Source organism: Hippopotamus amphibius, chromosome 1 (genome assembly GCF_030028045.1).
Source record: "Hippopotamus amphibius kiboko isolate mHipAmp2 chromosome 1, mHipAmp2.hap2, whole genome shotgun sequence".
Lineage (NCBI taxonomy): Eukaryota > Metazoa > Chordata > Mammalia > Artiodactyla > Hippopotamidae > Hippopotamus > Hippopotamus amphibius.
The window spans coordinates 133,272,069-133,295,520 of record NC_080186.1 but is presented as its reverse complement, the minus strand read 5'-3'; the positions used below and the strand labels follow the sequence as shown (position 1 = coordinate 133,295,520).

Here is a 23,452-nt window from a genome sequence, read left to right as displayed (position 1 = left end):
ACTGTTGCAAGTTTCCCTCTGAATTGCCAACATTCCAACTTCCTCTGCTCTTTAATCAAGTCTCACAGGTGTTGCTTAGCACAGAAAAACTCAGGACTGCTTTGAATGTAGGCACCAAGTCACACGTTCATAGTAAGAGTCAAGATGAAAGTTCTCTTGGAGTGGCCCTTAAGAGGGAGGGTAGACTTTCTATAGCATCCTCATAACAGTCTCTACAAATCCATTTTTCCTTTCTTAGAATCACAACAACTGTTGCATGTAACATGGACCTGTCTAAATACCCCATGGACACACAGACATGCAAGCTGCAACTAGAAAGCTGTGAGTATACATTGTGCGGGCCCTTTAGGTGAGTTTCTGGGGTGACTTAGATCTGTGCATTCATGAAGAGTGTCCTATACATAGTGGCCTTTCTCTCCTTGATGTTGATTACAATGGGTTCAGCCCTTCTGGGCATACATCCAGAGAGATTCAGAGACCGCTCAAAAGCAAACCTTCCAATGTTACATCTTTGGGAGAGGACCGCTGTGCATTGGCACCAAATATTTCCACCTAAAAGTGGACAAGACAACCAAGCAAACAAGGGTCAATAGGACTAGGAGGGGGCCTCAAAATCTGCTAAGCCATGGAAGCCAGATAGAATACAGCAGAAGTTAGAAATGGCAAATATACAAAACAATCATTGACATTTATTGCAAGACTGCCTCCAACTTCTAAAAGAAATTGTTTGATATATATAAAGCTTAATATAGTAATGCCAGTAAGTGGGCATCTAAACTGCAGTCTGGGGATTTGCTTATGATGAGGAATGAGGATTTACTCTAAGTTGATGGGTGTCAAATGAACTCCTGGCATGGTGAGTGATCTCCATGGTTTCTTAGGAAACCACTCTGAAATGCCCACCATGGGGAGGTGACACCTGTGATACGTGTCCTGGGAAGAAAATGTCACACATTGAAGTTATTAAGGCATCAAGGCATGGCTTGTGCGAGGAGGAAAAACTATAGTCAAATGCTGGAAACCACTGGGCACTTCTTACATGAGGACACTAGTGGCCAACATCCAAGAAACACAACCATTTTGAGGCAGCAGTCATTTTTCAGAGGTAGACATTTAATTAAAGACTCAGGCAGGCAGATTAATTACCTTATTGATTAAATGCATGCAAAACCTTCTTGAAGCAATACAGCTGTTTGGGGGCAGACTAAAACTTGAAGTTATAAAAAAGAGAACTCATTTTCAGCCCCACATAGAAAAAGCAATTGCCCTCCATGGGTGGCTGTGCTCATCTCAAATCCCGGGAGTGAGATTCTCCTGGAAACTTCAGCACTCTGCTTGCACAAATATTGTCCCTGGTGAGCAGAGGAAGCTTTCACCGAATGTTTATTAGCAGTTATTTGAGTACAGAAACCTCACCAAGGGCTTTTTTCCTGAATGCCGTCCCTATGAAAGAATTGATATCATCCCACAGTTGCCCATGTCAGGGACAGAGCAGTGAGAATGTAATGATTGTGGGCATTTACCAGTTGTAAAAGCAAAGTACCTAAGTAGAAGCTTGTACAACTTACTTTTTTAGATATTTTTTCCTTTGGGATTCTAGGCCTATTTGGATAGATGGCTTCAGTAAATGTGGGGGTGCTTCCAAGGGAAAGCCCACAGATAATTTTTACCTGGAAATCCTCTAAGAGCCCATGACTTCTTCTCCACCCTACGGAGGGGGAGATAACCACTGATCGACAGTGGATACTATAAGCTAAGACTTAACAAAATGTTAGTCCCAACACTGGCATCCCATTTCCCAGTAGCTTTGGAAAATGAAGTTCCATGTTTAAGATCAGAGGTACTGGAATCACTGGGCTTTTCCAGTCACCAGCTGTGTGACTTTGGGTGAGTAGAACTAACCTCAGTTTCCTAATCAGTGAAGTAGGAAATATAATAGTATTTGATTCAAAGAGTTGTTGTTTAACAGCTTTATTGAGGTGTAAATTACATACCATAAAATCCAACCATTTTAAGTGTACAATTCAAAGGTTTTTAGTAAACTTTCAGAGTTGTACAACTGTTGCCACATTCAATTGTTAGAATTTAACATCACCTCAAAGAGACGCCTTGTGCCCATTTACAGTCACTCCCCATTGCCACCACCAGCTCCCAGGCCACCACTAATCTACTTTCTGTCTCTATGAATGTGTCTTTTCTAGATATTCCATATAAATGGAATCATACCATATGTGGTCTTTTGCATCCGGCTTCTTTCACTTAGCATAATGTTTTTTAGGTTCATATATGATGAAGTATATATCGGTAATTTATTCCTTTTTATTGCTTTATTCCTTTTTGTTCCAGACAAAAGAATACAAGTAGTACAAATCACTTTGGTTTGTCTCCACCTTTCAGCTGTTATGAATAACATTGCTATGAACATGTGTGTACACGTCCTTTTGTGGACATGATTTGATTTCTCTTGGGCAGATACTTAGGACTGAAACGCTGGTTAAATTTATGTTTGTCTTCAAGAAACTGCCAAACTGTTTTCCAAAGTGGTTGCACCATTTTACATTTCTACCAGCAGTGTTCCAGCTTCTCCACATTCTCACCATCTGTTACTGTCTTTTTAATTACAGCCTTTCTAGTGGATGTGAAGTGGTATGTTCCTATGGTTTTGATTTGCATTTCCTAATGACTAATGATTTTGAGCATCTTTTCATATGCTTATTAACCATTCATCTATCTTCTCAAAGATATCATTTGAGGATTAAATGAGATAATAATGTTGTAAAGCCCTTAGAAAGGCAATTGCTTACAAAATGATAGATATTATTATTATCATCCATGGGCTGTGATATTAAAGTTTCTTGAGGTACAACCCTGGTTTGCTTTTCATTTGCATTGCTATCCTGAGAAACTTATGTAACCTCTGAGAATCTGATACTTTTCATGTGTAAAATGGGCAAATCATTACAGTTCCTCAATTCTAAGGCATAGCATTTATTCAATAATAACATTTTAGGGAAAATGTAAGCTCTACTTTATATATATCGAGTGTAAGATCCATTTCGGTTTCATTTTTTTAAAAAGTTTTAATAATGAAGAAATATGCAGGTCTACCTTGCAAGCTCGTGAGAACCTTAGCGCCATAATGTGTAAAGGGCATAAATGTTTAATAAAAGGTAGCTATTATTACTATCATCAGCTTTGGGATTTATCAAACACCTATGTTTACAGACATCAATAAAGTGGCTGGCTGAAGGTTTTTTGTTTTTGTTTTTACATTTATGCCAATATGAAAATATGAACAGATCAACTGTAAAGTCCCTGAGAACCCCCTCCAGTGTTAGATGTCCTGAAAGGCAATATCTAGCATAGGCCTTTGTGGGTTCACAGATACGTGTTCAAAAATATCATTTAAATAATGATAGAGACCATTTCTCGTTGCTTATCGTCTACCAGGTCTAGACAATGCTCAGCATAGAACCAGTTCCCAGTGGGTGGTGAAAAGCCCTAGCAGGTCATTTCATCCTGAGTAGACGCTGCAATTACACTTGAGAAACCATGCCAGATTTTGCATGGGATCATCCCTGGACTTAGCACCATCAAGACAGAGCTTCTGTTTTCTCCATATCACAGCGTTTCCCAGACCAGTTCAATCTGCTGCCTTCTTCCACTGATCAGGGCACTGTTTCACTTGCCAGGGGGCTACGATGGGAACGACGTGGAGTTCAGCTGGCTGAGAGGGAACGACTCTGTGCGCGGGCTGGAAAACCTGCGGCTTGCTCAGTATACCATACAACAGTATTTCACCTTAGTTACCACATCACAGCAGGAAACAGGTAACTTGTGGGACAAATTGCACAACAGCAAAATAGCTGAGTTGTACTCCGAGTCAGAAATATCATCTCTTTTTCTACTTTGTCCCTTGGGGGCCCAGGAACCCCTCTGTGGTGTGGTGGGGCAGTAGGGTTTTGGGCTTGGCACTTTTACCTGCTCCACACCTAATACTGGAAAGGTCCCCAAGGGGCTCACTAGTGAAGTAGATGTCCAGGAAACCAGCAGTTATGATGCTGCAGGAATACTATGACAGAGAAAGGCACAAGAAGAGGATCATGGGTGGTGGCATCAGACTCCCCATAAATCCCATTCTATACAACCACCATTTCTTTCACTGAGCCCACAATGACAGTTCATGATTAGCTATGTTTTGGTGAACAACAGATAGCTTAATGTGCGTATAGCGAAGTTAAACATCCCACAGGGAAACCACTCCGCTAGGTGAGCAGCCATGATTTCCTATCCCTTGTTCACCCTATCAGGAAATTATATACGATTGGTCCTGCAGTTTGAGCTTCAGAGGAATGTCCTGTATTTCATTTTGGAAACCTACGTCCCTTCCACCTTCCTGGTGGTGTTATCCTGGGTTTCGTTTTGGATCTCCCTTGATTCAGTTCCTGCAAGAACCTGCATTGGTAAGTAGCTCCGATGGGCGATTTCTAAGAACTGGGTTTATTAGGTCCTTATTTGTTCACCTTCTACCATTGTTTTCATTGATATTAACAGGGCAGTTCCAGGAGCTGGTTTCTTGAGAGACTCTTTTACAGAGAGAGAACGAGACACAGAGAGACTACTTTAGGAATAGTGCATTTCTAAACTTGTGTTTTACAGTGACAGATGAGGGAGAATTGTGATTAAATGGTCTACTGTCAGTTACTTTGTTTACTGAATACCTCCCTCCAGTGAGAAGACAGAAGGCGACACATTTAGAAAATTATATCGCTCGTATCTGTACAAAATGGGCAAGTTGCCCCTTTTCCAGAAGGACACAGACTTTCAAAATGAGCTATGCTCTATTTCTGAGTCCTGACCCCTTGCCCACTCCTGAATGGGGACAGTCTGCCAGGGGGTGATGGAAGGTTCACTGCCCACTGACATGGGTACATTGCTTCCTTTTTTCTCAGGAGTGACCACCGTATTGTCAATGACCACACTGATGATTGGGTCCCGCACTTCTCTTCCGAACACTAACTGCTTCATAAAGGCAATCGATGTGTACCTGGGCATCTGCTTTAGCTTCGTGTTTGGCGCCCTCCTGGAATATGCAGTTGCCCACTACAGCTCCTTACAGCAGATGGCAGCCAAAGATAGGGTAAGACTTTTGCACCTGTGCCGTCTACTGGTCTGTAGAGATGACCCGGACCTGGTTCCTGACCCCCAGTGATTCACTTTGCACCAGTGATTCTCATCCTTATTCAGCTGGGGGAATCTGGAAGTCATGATACCTTTTACAAAAGACTGCTCTTTTCACCAAATACAGTGAGATATTAATATGTTTAATTTTCCAGCAGAAAATAACTGTGTTATCTGTATGCAACATAAAATCACAACCGCACAAACAAGCATCCATGAAAAACCCAGTATCAAACCAAACATGAGCAGCTGCTTATGTTTCAGATTAATACGTATTTACTACTTATTCTTTTGTTGCGTTCTTGTTTTCTTAAATTATACAAGTAATGGTTTACTGAAAAGGGTATGGAAAGGTTAAATTGTGGCAAATTTCGTGATTAGCATATTTTTCTGCTAACAGGGAAAGACATTATCTGGCTTAGCAGTGAAACACCATGGTCCAGCTCTCGAAATAATAATAATGACTATTATCAATGGAGCATGTATGTGCCAGACATGGTCACAAGCTCTTTGCAAATATTATACCATTTAAAATGCTCATAACAACCTAGTAAGGCTATCTCCATTTTTATAGATATGGGATCTGAGTACGGGAAGATAAGTGACGTACCCAAGGGGACACAGACAGTAAGAGGCAGAGCTGGGATGCGAATCTAAATCTGCTTGGCTCCAAAGCCCGACACTTATCTGTTATTCCCACTTGCAGTGGGCAATGGGCCATGCCCTTAACTACTATTCTCTGCAGGCCCACAGAACCCTGGGATTCTTTGGAAGCCCAATTTGATAGATGTTGGCACACTAAAGCTCCTGCTAACAGGAAAAAAAGTGAGAGGGATCCAGTGCAGAAGAGCTGCCCACCTTCAGCAAAGTGCCAGGACTGCACGGGGTCTAATGGTAAGGAAATGAAGATTCAGAATAGCCCAAAGAGCCAGTTGCTTGTTCTCCTGTGTTTGACTATCATGAATAATGTTTCACACAGTCATTTCACTCAAGTACCAAAGGCAAATGATCATATGTGCCCGACAGAGAATATGTATTTTATTTATTTTACTCCCTGTCAGCTTCCTTTTTCAAAAATTTTATTTATTTTTTAAATTGAAGTAGAGTTGATTTGCAATATTATATTCGTTTCAGGTGTACAGCATAATGATTCAGTATTTTTATACATTATACCCCATTAAAAGTGATTACAAAATAATGGCTACTATTCCCTGCCCTGTACAATATATCCTTGTTGCTTATAGATTTTATACATAGTAGTTTAGGTCATTTAATCCCATACCCCTGTTTTGCCCCTTCCCCTTTCTCTCTCCCCTCTCGTAACCCCCAGTTTGTTTTCTATATCTGTGAGTCTGTTTCTGTTTTGCTATTTACGTTTATTTGTTTTATTTTTTAGATTCCACATATAAGTGATATCACACAGTATTTGTCTCTCTGACATTTCACTAAGCATAATATTCTCTAGAACCATCCACATTACTGCAAATGACAAAATTTCATTCATTTTTACAGCTGGATAATATGTGCATGTAACACATATCACATATTCTTTATCCATTTGTCTGTTGAGGGACACCTCGGTTGTTTCCATATTTTGCCTATCATAAATAGTGCATCTGTGAACATTGGAGTTCATGTATCTTTTTGAATTAGTACTTTCATTTTTATCTGGATTTATACCCAAGAGTGCAGTTGCTAGATTATATGGTAGTTCTATTTTCAGTTTTTTGAGGAACCTCCATACTGTTTTCCATAGTGACTGCACCAACTCACATTCCCACCAACAGTGGGATTCCCTTTTCCCCATATCCTAGCCAATATTTGTTATTCATAGACTTTTTGATGATAGCCATTGTGACAGATGTGAAGTGATATCTTGTTTTGAATCACATTTTTATAATAATTAGATACGCTGAGTATCTCTTCATTTGCCTGTACGTCATCTTTTTGTCTTCTTTGGAAAAATGTCTACTCAGGTCCTCTGCCCTTTATTTGATAGGGTTGTTTGGGGTTTTTGTTTTCTTTTGTTTTGTTTTGTTTTTGATATTGAGTTGTATGAGCTGTTTATACATTTTGGATATTTAACCCCCTGTTGTTTATGTTATTTGCAAATATTATCTACCATTGAGTAAGTTGTCTTTTCATTTCATTGATGGTTTCCTTTGCTGTGCAAAAGCTTTTAAGTTTAATTAGATCCCATTTGTTTAATTTTTGCTTTTGTTTCTTAGGAGACTGATCCAAAAAAATATTGCTGTGATTTATGTCAAAGAATATTCTGCCTATATCCTCTTCTAGGAGTTTTAGGGTTTCAGCTCTTACATTTAGGTCTTAAATCCATTTTGAGTATATTTTTGTGTACGGTGTGACAAAATGTTCTCATTTCATTCTTTTAAATGTAGCTTTCCAGTTCTCCCAGAACCATTTATTGAAGTAACTGTCTTTTCTCCACTATATATTCTCATCTCCTTTGTCATAGATTAATTGACCATAGGTAAGTGGGTTTATTCCTGGGCTCTCTATTCTGTTCTATTGATCTGTGTGTCTATTTTTGTGCCAGTACCATGCTGTAGCTTTATAATAGTATGGTCTAAAGTTAGAGAGGGTGATACCTCAAGCTTTGTTCTTTTTTCTCAAGATTGCTTTGGCAGTTTGGGGTCTTTTTCATTCCACATGAATTTTTAGGATAATTTGTTCTAGTTCTGTGAAAAATGTCATGGGTATTTTGATAGGGATTGCATTAAATATGTAGATTGCTTAGGTAGTATGGACATTTTAGCAATATTATTTCTTCTAATTCATGAACCTTTCCATTTCTTTGTATCATCTTTACTTTTCTTCATCAGTGTTTTTTTTTTTTTTGGGGGGGGGTACACCAGGTTCAATCAACTGTTTTTCTACACATATCCCCATATTCCCTCCCTTCCTTGACGCCCCCCCCTCGAGTCCCCCCACCCTCCCTGCCCCAGTCCTCTAAGGCATCTTCCATCCTCGAGTTGGACTCCCTTTGTTATACAACAACTTCCCACTGATTATTTTACAGTTGGTAGTATATATATGTCTGTGCTACTCTCTCGCTTCGTCTCAGTTTCCCCTTCACCCCCCGCCCCCTCCCATACCTCGAGTTCTCCAGTCCATTCTCTGTATCTGCATCCTTGTTCTTGTCACTGAGTTCATCAGTACCATTTTTAGATTCCATATATGTGAGTTAGCATACAATATTTGTCCTTCTCTTTCTGACTTACTTCACTCTGTATGACAGATTGTAGTTCTATCCACCTCATGACATATAGCTCCATCTCATCCCTTTTTATAGCTGAGTAATATTCCATTGTATATATATGCCACATCTTCTGTATCCATTCATTTGTTGATGGGCATTTCGGTTGCTTCCATGTCCTGGCTATTGTAAAGAGTGCTACAATAAACATTACAGTACAAGTTTCTTTTGGGATTATGGTTTTCTTTGGGTATATGCCCAGGAGTGGGATTACTGGATCATATGGTAGTTCTATGTGTAGTTTTTTAAGGAACCTCCAAATTGTTTTCCATAGTGGCTGTACCAACTTACAGTCCCACCAACAGTGCAGGAGAGTTCCCTTTTCTCCACACCCTCTCCAACATTTGTGGTTTCCAGACTTTGTGATGATGGCCATTCTGATTGGTGTGAGGTGATACCTCATTGTGGCTTTGACTTGCATTTCTCTGATGATTAGTGATGTTGAGCATCTTTTCATGTGTTTGTTGGCCATCTGTATGTCTTCTTTGGAGAAATGTCTATTTAGGTCTTCTGCCCATTTGTGGATTGGGTTATTTGCTTTTTTGGTATGAAGCTGCATGAGCTGCTTGTATATTTTGGAGGTTAATCCTTTGTCCGTTGTTTCATAGGCAATTATTTTTTCCCATTCTGAGGGTTGCCTTTTAGTCTTGTTTATGGTTTCTTTTGCTGTGCAAAAGCTTTTAAGTTTCATGAGGTCCCATTCGTTTATTCTTGATTTTATTTCCATGATTCTAGGAGGTGGGTCAAAAAGGATGTTGCGTTGATGTATGTCAAAGAGTGTTCTGCCTATGTTTTCCTCTAGGAGTTTGATAGTGTCTGGCCTTACATGTAGGTCTTTAATCCATTTGGAGTTTATTTTTGTGTATGGTGTTAGGAAGTGTTCGAATTTCATTCTTTTACATGTTGCTGTCCAATTTTCCCAGCACCACTTCTTGAAGAGGCTGTCTTTTGTCCATTGTATACTCATGCCTCCTTTGTCAAAGATAAGGTGCCCATATGTGTTTGGGCTTACTTCTGAGTTCTCTGTTCTATTCCATTGATCTTCCTTTCTATTTTTGTGCCAGTACCATACTGTCTTGATCACTATGGCCTTGTAGTATAGTTTGAAGTCAGGAAACCTGATTCCACCAACTCCATTTTTCCTTCTCAAGATTGCTTTGGCTATTCGGGGTCTTTTGCGTTTCCATACAAATCGTAAGATTTCTTGCTCTAGTTCTGTGAAATATGCCATTGGTAATTTGATCGGGATTGCATTGAATCTGTAAATTGCTTTGGGTAGTACAGTCATTTTCACGATGTTGATTCTTCCAATCCAGGAACATGGTATGTCCCTCCATCTGTTTGTGTCGTCTTTGATTTCTTTCATCAATGTCTTAAAGTTTTCTGCATACAGATCTTTTGCCTCCTTAGGCAGGTTTATTCCTAGGTATTTTATTCTTTTGGTTGCAATGGTGAATGGGAGAGTTTCCTTAATTTCTCTTTCTGCTCTTCTGTTGTTCGTGTATAGGAATGCAAGAGATTTCTGTGCATTAATTTTGTATCCTGCTACTTTACTAAATTCATTGATCAGTGCTAGCACTTTTCTGGTAGCATCTTTAGGGTTTTCTATATATAATATCATGTCATCTGCAAAGAGGGACAATTTTACTTCTTCTTTTCCAATTTGGATTCCTTTGATTTCTTTTTCTTCTCTGATTGCTGTGGCTAACACTTCCAAAACTATGTTGAATAACAGGGGTGAGAGTGGACACCCTTGTCTTGTTCCTGTTCTTAGAGGGAATTCTTCCAGTTTTTCTCCATTGAGAACAATGTTGGCTTTTGGTTTTTCATATATGGCTTTTATTATGTTGAGGTAATTTCCTTCTATGCCCATTTTCTGGAGAGCTTTTATCATAAATGGATGTTGAACTTTGTCAAAAGCTTTTTCTGCATCTATTGAAATGATCATATGGTTTTTATCCTTCAATTTGTTGATATGATGTATCACGTTGATTGATTTGCGTATATTGAAGAATCCTTGCATCCCAGGGATAAACCCCACTTGATCGTGGTGTATGATTTTTTTAATGTGCTGTTGCAGTCTGTTAGCTAGTATTTTGTTGAGGATTTTGGCATCTATATTCATCAGTGATATTGGTCTGTAGTTTTCTTTTTTTGTGACATCTTTGCCTGGTTTTGGTATCAGGGTGATGGTAGCCTCGTAGAATGAGTTTGGGAGTGTTCTGCCTTCTGCAATATTTTGGAAGAGTTTGAGAAGGATAGGTGTTAACTCTTCTCGAAATGTTTGATAGAATTCGCCTGTGAATCCATCTGGTCCTGGGCTTTTGTGTGTTGGGAGATTTTTAATCACTGCCTCAATTTCCGTACTTGTGATTGGTCTGTTCATGGTTTCTATTTCTTCCTGGTTCAGTCTTGGAAGATTGTATTTTTCTAAGAATGTATCCATTTCTTCCAGGTTATCCAATTGATTGGCATATAGTTGCTTGTAGTAGTCTCTCATGATGTTTTGTATTTCTGAGGTGTCCGTTGCGACTTCTCCTTTTTCATTTCTAATTCTGTTGATTTGCATCTTCTCCCTTTTTTTCTTGATGAGTCTGGCTAATGGTTTATCAATTTTGTTAATCTTCTCAAAGAACCAGCTTTTAGTTTTATTTATTTTTCTTATGGTTTCTTTCCTTTCTTTTTCATTTATTTCTGCTCTGATCTTTATGATTTCTTTCCTTCTGCTCACTTTGGGGTTTCTTTGTTCTTCTTTCTCTAGTTGTTTGAGGTGTAAGGTTAGGTTGTTTATTCGATCATTTTCTTGTTTCTTAAGGTAGGACTGTATTGCTATAAACTTCCCTCTTAGAACTGCTTTTGCTGCGTCCCATAGGTTTTGGGTTGTTGTGTTTTCGTTGTCATTTGTTTCTAGATATTTTTTGATTTCCTCTTTGATTTCTGTAGTGATTCCTTGGTTGTTTAGGAGTGAATTGTTTAGCCTCCATGTGTTTGTCTTTTTTGCAGTTTTTTTCCTGTAATTGATATCTAGTCTCATGGCGTTGTGGTCTGAGAAGATGCTTGATATGATTTCAATTTTCTTGAATTTGCTGAGGTTTGATTTGTGACCCAAGATGTGATCTATCCTGGAAAATGTTCCATGTGCACTTGAGAAGAAAGTGTAGTCTGTCGTTTTTGGATGGAATGTCCTATAAATATCAATTAAGTCCAGAAGGTCTAATGTGTCATTTAAAGCTTGTGTGTCTTTATTGATTTTCTGTTTGGATGATCTGTCCATTGATGTAAGTGGGGTGTTCAAGTCTCCCACTATTATTGTGTTCCTGTCGATGTCCCCTTTTATAGCTGTTAGCATTTGCCTTATGTATTGAGGTGCTCCTATATTGGGGGCATAGATATTTACCATTGTGATATGTTCTTCTTGGATGGATCACTTGATCATTATGTAGTGTCCTTCCTTGTCTCTTTTAATAGTCTTTACTTTCAAGTCTAATTTGTCTGATATGAGTATTGCTACTCCAGCTTTCTTTTGACTTCCATTTGCATGGAATATCTTTTTCCATCCCTTTACTTTCAGTCTATATGTATCTCTTGGTCTGAAGTGGGTTTCTTGTAGGCAGCATATAGAAGGGTCTTGTTTTTGTATCCATTCAGCCAGTCTGTGTCTTTTGGTTGGCGCATTTAATCCATTTACATTTAAAGTGATTATTGACATGTGTGTTCCAATTACCATTTTGTTAATTGTTTTGGGTTTGTATTTGTAGGTGTTTTCCTTTTCTTGTGTTTCCTACTTAGAGAAGTTCCTTTAGCACTTGTTGTAAGGCTGGTTTGGTGGTGCTGAATTCTCTTAACTTTTGCTTGTCTGGAAAGCTTTTGATTTCTCCCTCAAATCTGAATGAGATTCTTGCTGGGTAGAGTATTCTTGGCTGTAGGTTTCTCTCTTTCAGGACTTTCAGTATATCCTGCCATTCCCTTCTGGCCTGCAGAGTTTCTGTAGAAAGGTCAGCTGTTATCCTGATGGGTTTTCCCTTATATGTTGTTTGTTGCTTTTCTCTTGCTGCTTTTAATATTTTTTCTTTGTGTTTAATTGTCGTTAGTTTGATTAATATGTGTCTTGGTGTATTTCTCCTTGGGTTTATTCTGTATGGGACTCTCTGTGCTTCTTGGACTTGGTGAATTATTTCCTTTCCCATGTTGGGGAAGTTTTCCACTAGAACCTCTTCAAATATTTTCTCAGACCCTTTCTTGTTTTCTTCTTCTTCTGGGATGCCTATAATTCGAATGTTGGTACGTTTAAGGTTATCACTGAGGTCTCTGAGGCTGTCTTCTAGTCTTTTTATTTTTTTTTCTTTTTCCTGCTCTGTGGCGTTTATTTCTCCCATTCTGTCTTCCAACTCACTTATTCGTTCTTCTGCCTCAGTCATTCTGCTGGTTATAGCATCTAGAGTATTTTTAATTTCAGTTACTTTGTTATCCATTGCTGTTTGTTTTTCTGAGTTCTTATGAACTGTTTCTTGTACTTTCTCTATTTTGTTATCGAGATTTTGTATCATTTTTACTATCATTACTCTAAATTCTTTTCCAGGCATTTTTCCTATTTCCTCCTCATTTATTTGGTCTTGTGGGTTTTTTTCCTGCTCCTTTGCCTGCATGGGGTTTCTTTGTTTCCTCATGGTTGTCCAAACTTTTGGGGTTGCTTGTCCTGGTGATAGAGGTGTTTATAGAAGACTGTCCAAGCCTCAGACTAATGTCCAAGTATTGGATTAAACGAATATTCAGTCTAGGAAACACATACATGTATAAGACACACAATTATTGAATCCGTTAGGACATAAGGCTCTAGAAAGAACTGACAGAACCCCAGTGTGCTATCAGATATTCAAAGAGAAACCCAGCAGAAATTGACAACTGAAACAGAACAAATCAGAGACAAAAGCAAAAGCAAACAAACAACAAATAACACCCTACACATAGAAACATCAATCCAGAGAGATTTTGTAAGCTAGGATCAAATATAGAAATGAGCTGGAGTACCACCAGAGAGAGTGGAGAGTCTCAGAATGTAATTAGACAACTGTACTATGAACTAAGATAAAGACAACAGCCTAATATTAATACCAAGGCAGTGCATCATCTGGAGAATAGAGCAAGGAGTCTGAGCAGACTGATAGTGTTGCTTATAAGTATGTGAAGATAAAATAAACTTAAAATGGCTGGAAGAAAGGGGAACAGAAGAGCATAATGTGGTTGGAAATATGCAAAGAAAAAGAAAGGAATTGAAGTGTATAAAAGATAGGGATGAAAGGAAAGTATGAGAGATATTTTGTCCATACTACCAAAAACTTAGCTAGATATAGAAGTATATAAAAAGGCAAAAAAAATAAAAAAATAAAAAAAATAAGGATAAAAAATATCCTTAAAAAATTATGTTATAAAACTTGTAGATCCCTTAGGGCTAAGATCGTATTTAATAAATAAAAAAAAAAAAAAAGAGAGAGAGAGAGAGAGAGAAAGAAAAAAAAAAAAAAAACTCCAGAACTGATCCCAGAATGGACTAGTTCAATAGGTATTGATACTACTATTTCTGTTTCCTTAGTGTCTCAGCTGTAAATGTCCTTCTCCTTGCCTTGGGTTTTTTTTTTTGCATTATTCTGTGACCAGCAGAGGTTTCTTTATTGTTCGTCTGTAAGCCTCGGTGTGTGGGGAGGGAGAGGGTACAATAGTGGCTCCTTCTCCTGGGAGTGAGTGAGCAGTGGCGCACTGTTGTTTCAGTCAGGCTTGGAGGTACCTGTTGCAGAGGGCGCTGGTGGCTCAGGCGTACACAGAAAGTCTTAGAGTTGGGCCTCTCTCGGGGTTTTTTCTTTTTGATGGTGGGTTTTTTTTTTTTCTCTCGGCACCCTCCCTGCTGCTGGCGTTGCAAGGAGTTTTAATCTAGCCCCGCCCGAGTGCCTGAGGGTGCTTGTTATCCCTGAGCACCTTAGGTGGCCCGCAGGGCGTCTCTCCACTGCCTGTTGCAGAGGCCCCGAAAGAGAGGGAGAGGCTATGCGCGCGGCTCCTCCCCCCCGCCCGGGAGCCTGCAGCCTCCAGCCGCCATCATGGCCGGGCAGCTCTCAGGGACCGGCACTCCTCTCCGCGGACCTCCTCCCTCCTGTCCTCTCGGTCCGTCACCCTACCGGCAACAATGTTTCTCACCCTGAACCAGCTCTCCGGTTCCCACGCTCCCGCTCCTGGACCCTCCGTTCAGCCGCGGATCGATGTCTCGGTCCGGGAACGCTGCGCTGCGCTGCGCTGCGGACCCTCCGTATGTTTCTCACTCCCTCCCGTCTGCCACAGCTCCGCCGCTTCACCCTCTTTGAGCCCTCGTAGATGCCTCCCTACCAGCTATGTCGGGCTCCCCGCAGCCCTCTCTGGTGTCCGAGGCCGTCCGCTGGTGTTCAGCTGGTTCTCTGTGGGAATTACTGCGTCCTTCCATGCATTCCCAATGCATCTGTGGAGAGGGATGCACTCCACGTCTCTCTACTTCGCCGCCATCTTTTCTCTCCTCTTCATCAGCGTTTTATAGTTTTCAGAGTATAGATCTTTCACCTCCTTGGTTAAGTTTATTCCTAGGTATTTTACTCTTTTTGATGCTATTTTAAATGGGAAGCCTTTCTTGCTTTCTCTTTCTGATAGTTCATTATTAGTGTATAGAAAAGCAACAAATTTCTGTATATTAATCTTGCATCCTACAACTTTACTAAATTCATTAGTTCTAATAATTTTTTGGTGGAGACTTTAGGGTTTTCTGTATAAAGTATCATGTCATCTGCAAATAGTGAGTTTTACATCTCCTCCAATTTGGATGCCTTTTATTTCTTTTTCTTATCTGATTGCTGTGGCTAGGACTTCCAATATTATGTTAAATTGAAGTGGTAAGAGTGGGTATCCTTATCTTGTTCCTAAATTTAGGGGAAAGGCTTTCAACTTTTCGCCATTGAATATGATGTTAGCTGTGGGTTTGTCATAAATGGCCTTTATTATGTTGAGATATATTCCTTCTATACCAACTTTGATGAGAGTTTTTATCATGAATGGATGTTTTATCACATGCTTTTTCTGCATCTATTGAGAGGATCATGTGATATCTATCCTTCCTTTCGTTAATGTAGTGTATTACATTGATTGATTTGCAAACATTGAACCATCCTTGTATCCCTGGAATAAATCCCACCTGATTATATGTATGATCCTTTTTATATATTGTTGGATTTGGTTTGCTGATATTTTGTTGAGGATTTTTGCATTTATATTCATTAGAGATATTGGACTGTAATTTTTTGTAGTGTCTTTGTCTGGTTTTGGTATCAGAATAATGGTGGCCTCATAGAATGAATTTGAGAGTGTTCTATCCTCTTCAGTTTTTTGGAATAGTTTGTGAAGGATATGTATTAGCTCTTCTTTATATGCTTGGTAGAATTCCCCTGTGAAGCAGTCTGATCCTGGACTTTTGTTTGCTGGGAGGTTTTTTTTTTTATTGAAAATTCAGTTTCACTACTAGTGATTGGTCTGTTCAAATTGTCTGTTTCTTCTTGATTCAGTCTTATCAGGCTGGATGTTTCTAGAAATTTGTCCATTTCTTCTAGGTTGTCCAATTTGTTGGCATATAACTGTTTGTAGTATTATCTTATGATTTTTTGTATTTCTGTGGTATCAGTTATTTCTCCTCTTTCATTTCTTATTTTATTTGGGTTCTCTCTCTTTTCTTCTTGGTGAGCCTGGCTAAAAGGTTTATCAATTTTGTTTATCTTTAAAGAAAAAAACAGCTATTGGTTTCATTAATCTTTCCTATTATTATTATTATTTTTTTGGTCTCTATTTTATTTACTTCCTCTCTGATCTTTATTATTTCCTTCCTTCTGCTAACTTTGGGCTTTCCTTGTTCATCTTTTTCTAATTCCTTTAGATGGTAGATTAGGTGGTTTATTTGAGGTTTTTCTTCTTTCTTGAGGAAGGCCTGTATTGCTATAAACTTCTTTCTTAGAACTGCTTTTGCTGCAGCCCATAGATTTTGGAAGTTTTGTTTCTCTTTTCATTTGTCTTGAGATATTTTCTGATTTGCTCTTAGATTTCTCCATTGACACATTGGTTTTTTAATAGCCTTTTGTTTTGTCTTCATATATTTTTGGTTTTTCCCAATTTTCTTCCTGTAATTGGTTTCTAGTTCCATACTGTTATGGTTGGGAAAAGTGCTTAATATAATTTCTATCCTCTTAAATTTATTGAGACTTGTTTTGTGGCCTAGCATATGATCTATCCTGGAGAATGTTCCATGTGCACTTGAAAAGAATATGTATTCTCCTGTTTTGGGATGGAATGTCCTGCAGATATCTGTAATTCCAACTGGTCTAATGTGTCATTTAAGACCACTGTTTCCTGATTTTCTGTCTGGGTGATCTGTCCATTGATGTCAGTAGGGTGTTAAAGTCCCCCATTATTATTGTATTATTGTCAGTTTCTCCATTTATATCTGTTAGTATTTGCTTTATATATTTTGGTGCTCCTGTATTATGTGCATATATGCTAACAAGTGTAATATCCTCTTCTTGTACTAATCCCTTTATCATTATATAATGCCCTTCTTTGTCTTTTGTTACAGACTTTGCTTTAAAGTCTATTTTGTTTGATATGAGTATTGCTATCCTGGCTTTCTTGTCATTTCTGTTTGCATGAAATATCTTTCTCCATTCCCTCACTTTCAGTTTCTCTGTGTATTAGCTCTTTTGTAGGCAGCTTATAGGTGGTCTTGTTTTTTAATCCAATCGGCCACCCCGTGTCTTTTGATTGAAGCATTTAGTCCATTGACATTTGAAGTAACTACTGATAAGTATGTATTTATTGCCATTTTATTATTTGTTTTCCAGTTGTTTTTCTGGTTCTTCTCAGTTCATTTCTTCCTTTTGTTTCTTCCCTTGTGGTTTTAAGATTTCCTTTAAAAATATGCTTATGTTCCTTTCTTTTTTTTTTTTTTAAATTTTATTTATTTATTATTTTTTGGGGGGTAGCTTATGTTCCTTTTAGTTTTTGTGCATCTATTGTAGGTTTTTGACTTGTTGTAACAATGGGGTTCATATATATTGACCTATAACTATATCTACTTGCTTTAAACTGGCAGTCACTTAAGTTCAAACACATTCTAAAAGGTCTACATTTTTTACTCCCCTCCCCCACATTTTGTGTTTTTGATGTCATATTTTACATCTCATGTTTATCCTTCAACTGCTTTTTTGCAGTTATAGTTGCTTTTACAATTTTTTTTGTCTTTTAATCTTTGCATTGGCTTATTTAAGTGGTTGATCCTCAGTTCTTACTATATATTTGCCTTTCCTAGTAGGATTTTCCCTTTCCTATAGATTCTTACTTCTTTTCCACTTAGAGATGGCTCTTAAACATTTCTTCTAGGGTAGGTTTACTATTGATGACTTGTTTCAATTTTTGCTTCTCTAAGAAGTACTTTACCTCTTCTTCAATTCTAAATGATAATCTTGCTGGGTAGTATAACCTAGGTTGCAGGGTTTGCCCTTTCAGCACATTGAATATATTATGCCACCCTTCTGGCCTGCAAAGTTACTGCAGAGAAATCAGCTAATAGCCTCATGTGGGTTTCCTTGTATATGACTTTAGTTTTCTCTTGTTGCCTTTAGAATTCTCTCTTTAACATTTGGCATTTTAATTATGTCTTGGTGTGAGTTTTTTTGGGTTCATCTTGCTTGGGACCTTTTGGTCCTTCTCTGGGTTTGGGAAGTTTTTAGTCATAATTTCATCAAATACATTTTCCATCCCCTTCTCTTTTTCTCTTCTCCTTCTGGGACCACTATAATGTGAACATTGACATACTTGATGTTATCCCAGAGGTCTCTTGAACTATTCTCATTTTTAAAAAATTTGTTTTCCTTTTTGCTGTCCTAATTAGGTGATTTCCATTATTCTATCTTCTAGATCACTTATGCATTCTTCTGTATAATTTAGTCTGCTTCATTCCTAGTGTGAGTTTTATTTCAGTATTGAATTATTCATTTCTGATTGGGTCTTTTTTTTTTTTTTTTGGATGCACCACACAGCTTGTGGGATCTTAGTTCCCTGACCAGGGATTGAACCTGGGCCCTTGGCAGTGAAAGCATGGAGTCCTAACCACTGGACAACCAGGGAATTTCAAAGATTGGGTCTTTTTTATATTTTTTTAGTTCCTTATTAAAATTTTCACCATATTTATCTATTCTTTTTCCCAATTCAGTTAACTTTCTTACTTTTGAGTTTTTTATCTGGTATTATTTCTGTTTCATTATTTATTTTTTCAGGGGATTTCTCTTGCTCTTTCAACCAAGACCAGTTCCTTTGCCTTTTCATTTTGCTTAAATTTCTCTGCCTTTATAAGTTTAGGTGAAACAGTTTCCTATTGCAGTCTTGCATGGGCATCCTTATGTGGATGTGTTCCTATACTGAGTGTGTGTGCCCATTGCTTTTGCTGGAAAAGCTGGATTCAGTGTGGATACAAGTCAAGTCTTTCCTCAGGGTGTGCTGGCAGCTATCACCTTGGTAGAAGGTGGGACTGGAGATGGAGGGGCTAAAGCTAGAGCCTGGTGTGAGGTATGATGTCCCTGCTGCTCAGTGGTCACCACCATCCTATTGGTAGTGGGATCTGATCCCAAGCTGCTGGAGCAGAAGCCCTGAGGGTTGGGCCCATGCTGGCTCTTTCCCCTTTAAATGTACGCTTTCCCGTCTCCCAGCACGAGGGAAGTGCTGAAGCAAGGGAGGCCTGTGGGGATTCTCAGCTTGGGTAGGCGGCAGAAAGAGGTCCAAGGTGTCTCCCATGTGCTGCCTGTGCAGCACCAGCGATTGTTGCCGTTGCTCTGCTCACATGCAGCCCTGAGTCGAAGCCTCCTTTGTCCTTCATAGCTGATCACTCCCCCAGCCTCTGCCACCCCCACTGTGTTTGTGGAGCCACCCTACAGGGCAAGCAGGACCTGTGTGGACTCTCTGTGTATACTGGGCGGGGCGGGGGGGGGGAGCCGGGATTGGTGACCTATGGTGGATCAGCCACTGCCAGAGTCCTAGGCTGCTTCTGATGTTCTGCTTGAGTAAAAGTCAGCAATGGCTGCCACTGCCCCCACCTAGACTCTGCCCTGGGACCAGGCTGCCTCTGTCTCCCATGGCTGATTTTCTTCCCAGTCCACATGCTATGTTGTCCCAGCCATGGTGGAGAATGTCAACTCCATGAGAGTGCAAGGAGCATCACTATTTCTGTTTGTATGGCCAAGAACTTAAGACACTGATGATTTTTATTAACTCTCATAATCAGTTACTCCCTCCTCCCCGGAATAGAATGGAATTCATCAAACACCTACTAAATGCTTTACATAATTTATACCATTTAATCTTCCCATCAGTCTCAAGAGGTAGGTATTAATGTCATCAACATTTTGCAGGCAAGAAAACCTAGTTCTAAAGGGATTAAGGTGATTAACTTTCACAATAGTGAGAGGCAGAATGGGATTTGAACCCAGGTCAGCTAGCCTCAAAGCCTGAGCAATTAACATTTAGCACATGGCTCTGTACATCTAGAGTGGGCAATGGTTATTCTTGCCATTATACAAGCTGATGACCTAGGGACAGGTGCCTATAAACAAGACAACAGGACTGCCAAGTCTTGCTTACCAGCCAGTTTATGAGGCACTCAGTACTGCTCTCTCCTAAACCTAATTATTCAATACTAAGGCCTCTAAGTACCTGAATACCCACTTATTTATTTTGCTGAGTCGAGTCTATGAAGCTAACTGCCCTGTTTATGAACCAGGGGAAAGCAAAAGAAGTGGAAGCAGTCAACATTACTAACATCATCAACAGCTCCATCTCCAGCTTTAAACGGAAGATCAGTTTTGCCAGCAATGAAACTTCCGGTGATAACGTTGACTACAGCGACTTGACAATGAAAACCAGTGACAAGTTCAAGTTTGTCTTCCGAGATAAGATGGGCAGGATTGTTGATTATTTCACAATTCAAAACCCCAGTAATGTTGATCGATATTCCAAACTACTATTTCCTTTGATTTTTATGCTAACCAATGTATTTTACTGGGCATACTATATGTATTTTTGAGAGTATGTTGAACTGTTTGCATGCCATACATAGGTCTTCAACAAAACAAAGTAATGATGTAAATGATATTCTAAGCCAAGTGTGCACCCTAACCCAATGGTCCCAGAAGCGACTAAAATAACATTTGAGCATTTCTCCTCAAAGAATGGACCCCCCTCAACCATTATTTAAACTATGTAGAAGTCCTAGGATTACAGAGACTTTTAATAGAAACATCAACCCATTCCTTTTTTATTTTTATGAAAGACATCCCCATGGAGCCTAAGATTACAGACCTACTCAGGAATGACTGCCCAGTGGCTCCCTGGTCTGCATTTAACTCAGATAAAAAACAGAAAGGAAGCTATTACAGGTATTGAGTCAAGTGTCAGAGGTTGTTTCTAAATTAATCACACATGCTCTTTACTAAATCTCTACAGAGCTTATAAAATACATCGTTGCATATTTAGGCAGTAACATTTTCTAGTTTTTTGGTTTTGATTAAAATTAAATTTGGGCTTAAGTAAATTCACTGGAAGCTAGTGCACTAAATACCAAGATGAGTTTTTAATATAGTATTTAATGCCACAGCTGAACTCTCCCTATATTCCAGTAAGTCCTACCATTGAAAAATCAAATATAAGTGAAGAAAAATTTAGTGGATCAATAACCTCAAACAAAAATCTCTTGTTTCTAAGATATAATGGATTTCCCAAACTGGGAGAGCTCTAGGGCTTTATTCTCCCATTTGACATGTCTTATCATTTTACTATTACATGGAAGCCAGTTCTAAACAATGCTGAAGCCCTTTCCTCCTATCATAGGAAGAAATGGAGGAAATTAAAAAAAAAAACTTATTCTAAGAGTCTTTGTACAGACTATTGTCATGAAGCCTTGTAGAATCAAGTCCGACTCTATCTGCTACTCTGACGCTGAGCAACACATTGCCAGCAGCAGATCCCTTGCATCCTTCCAAGAGGAGCTTTTATCCCTATGCTCTAATGATCAGGAATGATGTTTATGAGATACTGAGCTGCATTACCCAGAAACAAGTGGCTTCTCACAAGTCAACTTGGCCTTGCTCAGATACCTAATCTTTCTAGCTGGACTACTTTGAGTAGCTTATCCTACATGAGTAGGAGAATGTTGATCCTGGGTCCTAAGCTTTCTGAGTAACGGTGGGACTTGTTACAAAACCTACATTTCCAAGTCCAGCCACTCTCACCCTACCATAAGAAGTACCTTATGTGCATCTCTGCCACTTGGCCAAGCTCAGCCAATGGTATCATGAAAAAGGCTTTTGCTTCAGGCTCAATCTTTTAAAAGAATCTTGCCATCTTTAATCTTTAGCTTCCTTTTCTAATAAATGTATCCCTTTACATTTCCTTTCAGAAATAAACTATGCCTTTGCAAGATCATGTCTCTTCTATAATCCCCTGTACCATAGGCTCTCATTCTTTCCGCCTTTATGATACTTCTCACAATTCAGTTTCTATGGGTTTGATCACCTGAGCTTTTAACAAAATGTTTCTGATGGGAATGGGAGAACTAAAGGGGGTAGAATGTGACTATATGGTTCAATCACATTTGTGATTGTTTTAAAAAAGGATTGAAAGGATATATCTGCCTTGAAACTCCATTCAAGCATTATATTTTTTTAAAAAAACTATAAAGATGTGAAACTGAAATAAATATACCATATTAGCTACCCATCAAATCAAGCTGTCATCTACAGAATATGTGTTTTAAGATCCCATTTGGAAAAGGTATACTCATAATACAAACTCAGCAGGCTCACACTCTTCCATCCTCATGTTCCCCTCATCTGAGACAGTATACACATATAGTCATAGACACAGACACACAGACACACACACACACCCCTACTATTTCCTGCTGAGGAAGATAAACACTGGTGACAGAGTCAGTGTCATTCTTTGACACCACTGTACAACACTTGCCTTGTAGCTAAACAGCTAGGCCTGGTGGCACTGAAATATCCACTTTTCAAAAAATGTCCCAGATTCCCTTCCAAACCTTCTTCATTGTTTTGGAATTTTCTTTTTTGTTGTTGTTGTTGAATGATATTTTTATAGTTTGAGAATAGTTTGGGGGAAAAAATTCCTGGATTTTTGTATCACTCTAAAATTTATGTAGGCTACAGCATTAGAGTTCTCAATAAAAACTTCTAGTATTCTAGATCTGTCTCATGTGTCCTAACTACCCAGATCAGTCCCCAACTGGCTTTATTCAAAATATTTCTTGGGTGAAAATATCAAGACTAACCTCATCAAATTTATCAAAGACATGAAAGTAGGTAAAGTTGAGAATATCCTCAGTTATGGAAATATAATTTTAAATTATTTTGACATTGAGAATATCAATATTTAATATCAATATCAATATTCTCAATATAGGAAGGAAAATATATAGATATAGATATAGTGAATAACAAGCAAATGACAGAGGGCTAATTTCAAATGAAAGACAGGGAGAAATGGAGAAATGAGCGTAGCAAAAAAGAGTTGGAGATTACAGTAGACCACAAGCTGAAAATAAGTCAGCAATTCATTAGGAGAAAAAATACAAGTACGGGCTTTCAGTGACATGAAAGTATGGTGACAACCTGTTAGTTAGGGCAAGTCTGACAACCAGGATTGAGGTGTGGTCTTTCCTCAGTGCTGTGCATGACTCTCACACACACAGAGCAGTTCTTCTCTACTTGCTCAGAGTTAATTTTGATCAGTTAGTAATGTATTTACTGCCAAAGATCCTTGCTTCTTAATATACGTTTATAAAGCTGAGTCTTAACAAACAGGGAATTATACCCCAATATATGGTCAATATAATTTATGTGTTTCACCAATGAATTTAAAGAGGAAGGAAAG

General features: G+C 38.8%; 1 protein-coding gene across 1 annotated transcript in view; it reads left to right on the top strand.

The window, feature by feature from the left end:
- GABRP (gamma-aminobutyric acid type A receptor subunit pi) overlaps nucleotides 1–22,182 on the top strand; it is a 35,007-nt gene extending 12,825 nt beyond the window's left edge. The window contains exons 6-10 of the mRNA XM_057747310.1: nucleotides 239–321; nucleotides 3,693–3,830; nucleotides 4,311–4,463; nucleotides 4,953–5,140; nucleotides 20,283–22,182. Of these exons, the coding sequence (XP_057603293.1) occupies nucleotides 239–321; nucleotides 3,693–3,830; nucleotides 4,311–4,463; nucleotides 4,953–5,140; nucleotides 20,283–20,585 (865 nt within the window). The 3' untranslated portion in view covers nucleotides 20,586–22,182. The remainder of the gene's footprint in view (nucleotides 1–238; nucleotides 322–3,692; nucleotides 3,831–4,310; nucleotides 4,464–4,952; nucleotides 5,141–20,282) is intronic.
- The last annotated feature ends 1,270 nt before the right edge of the window (nucleotides 22,183–23,452 follow it).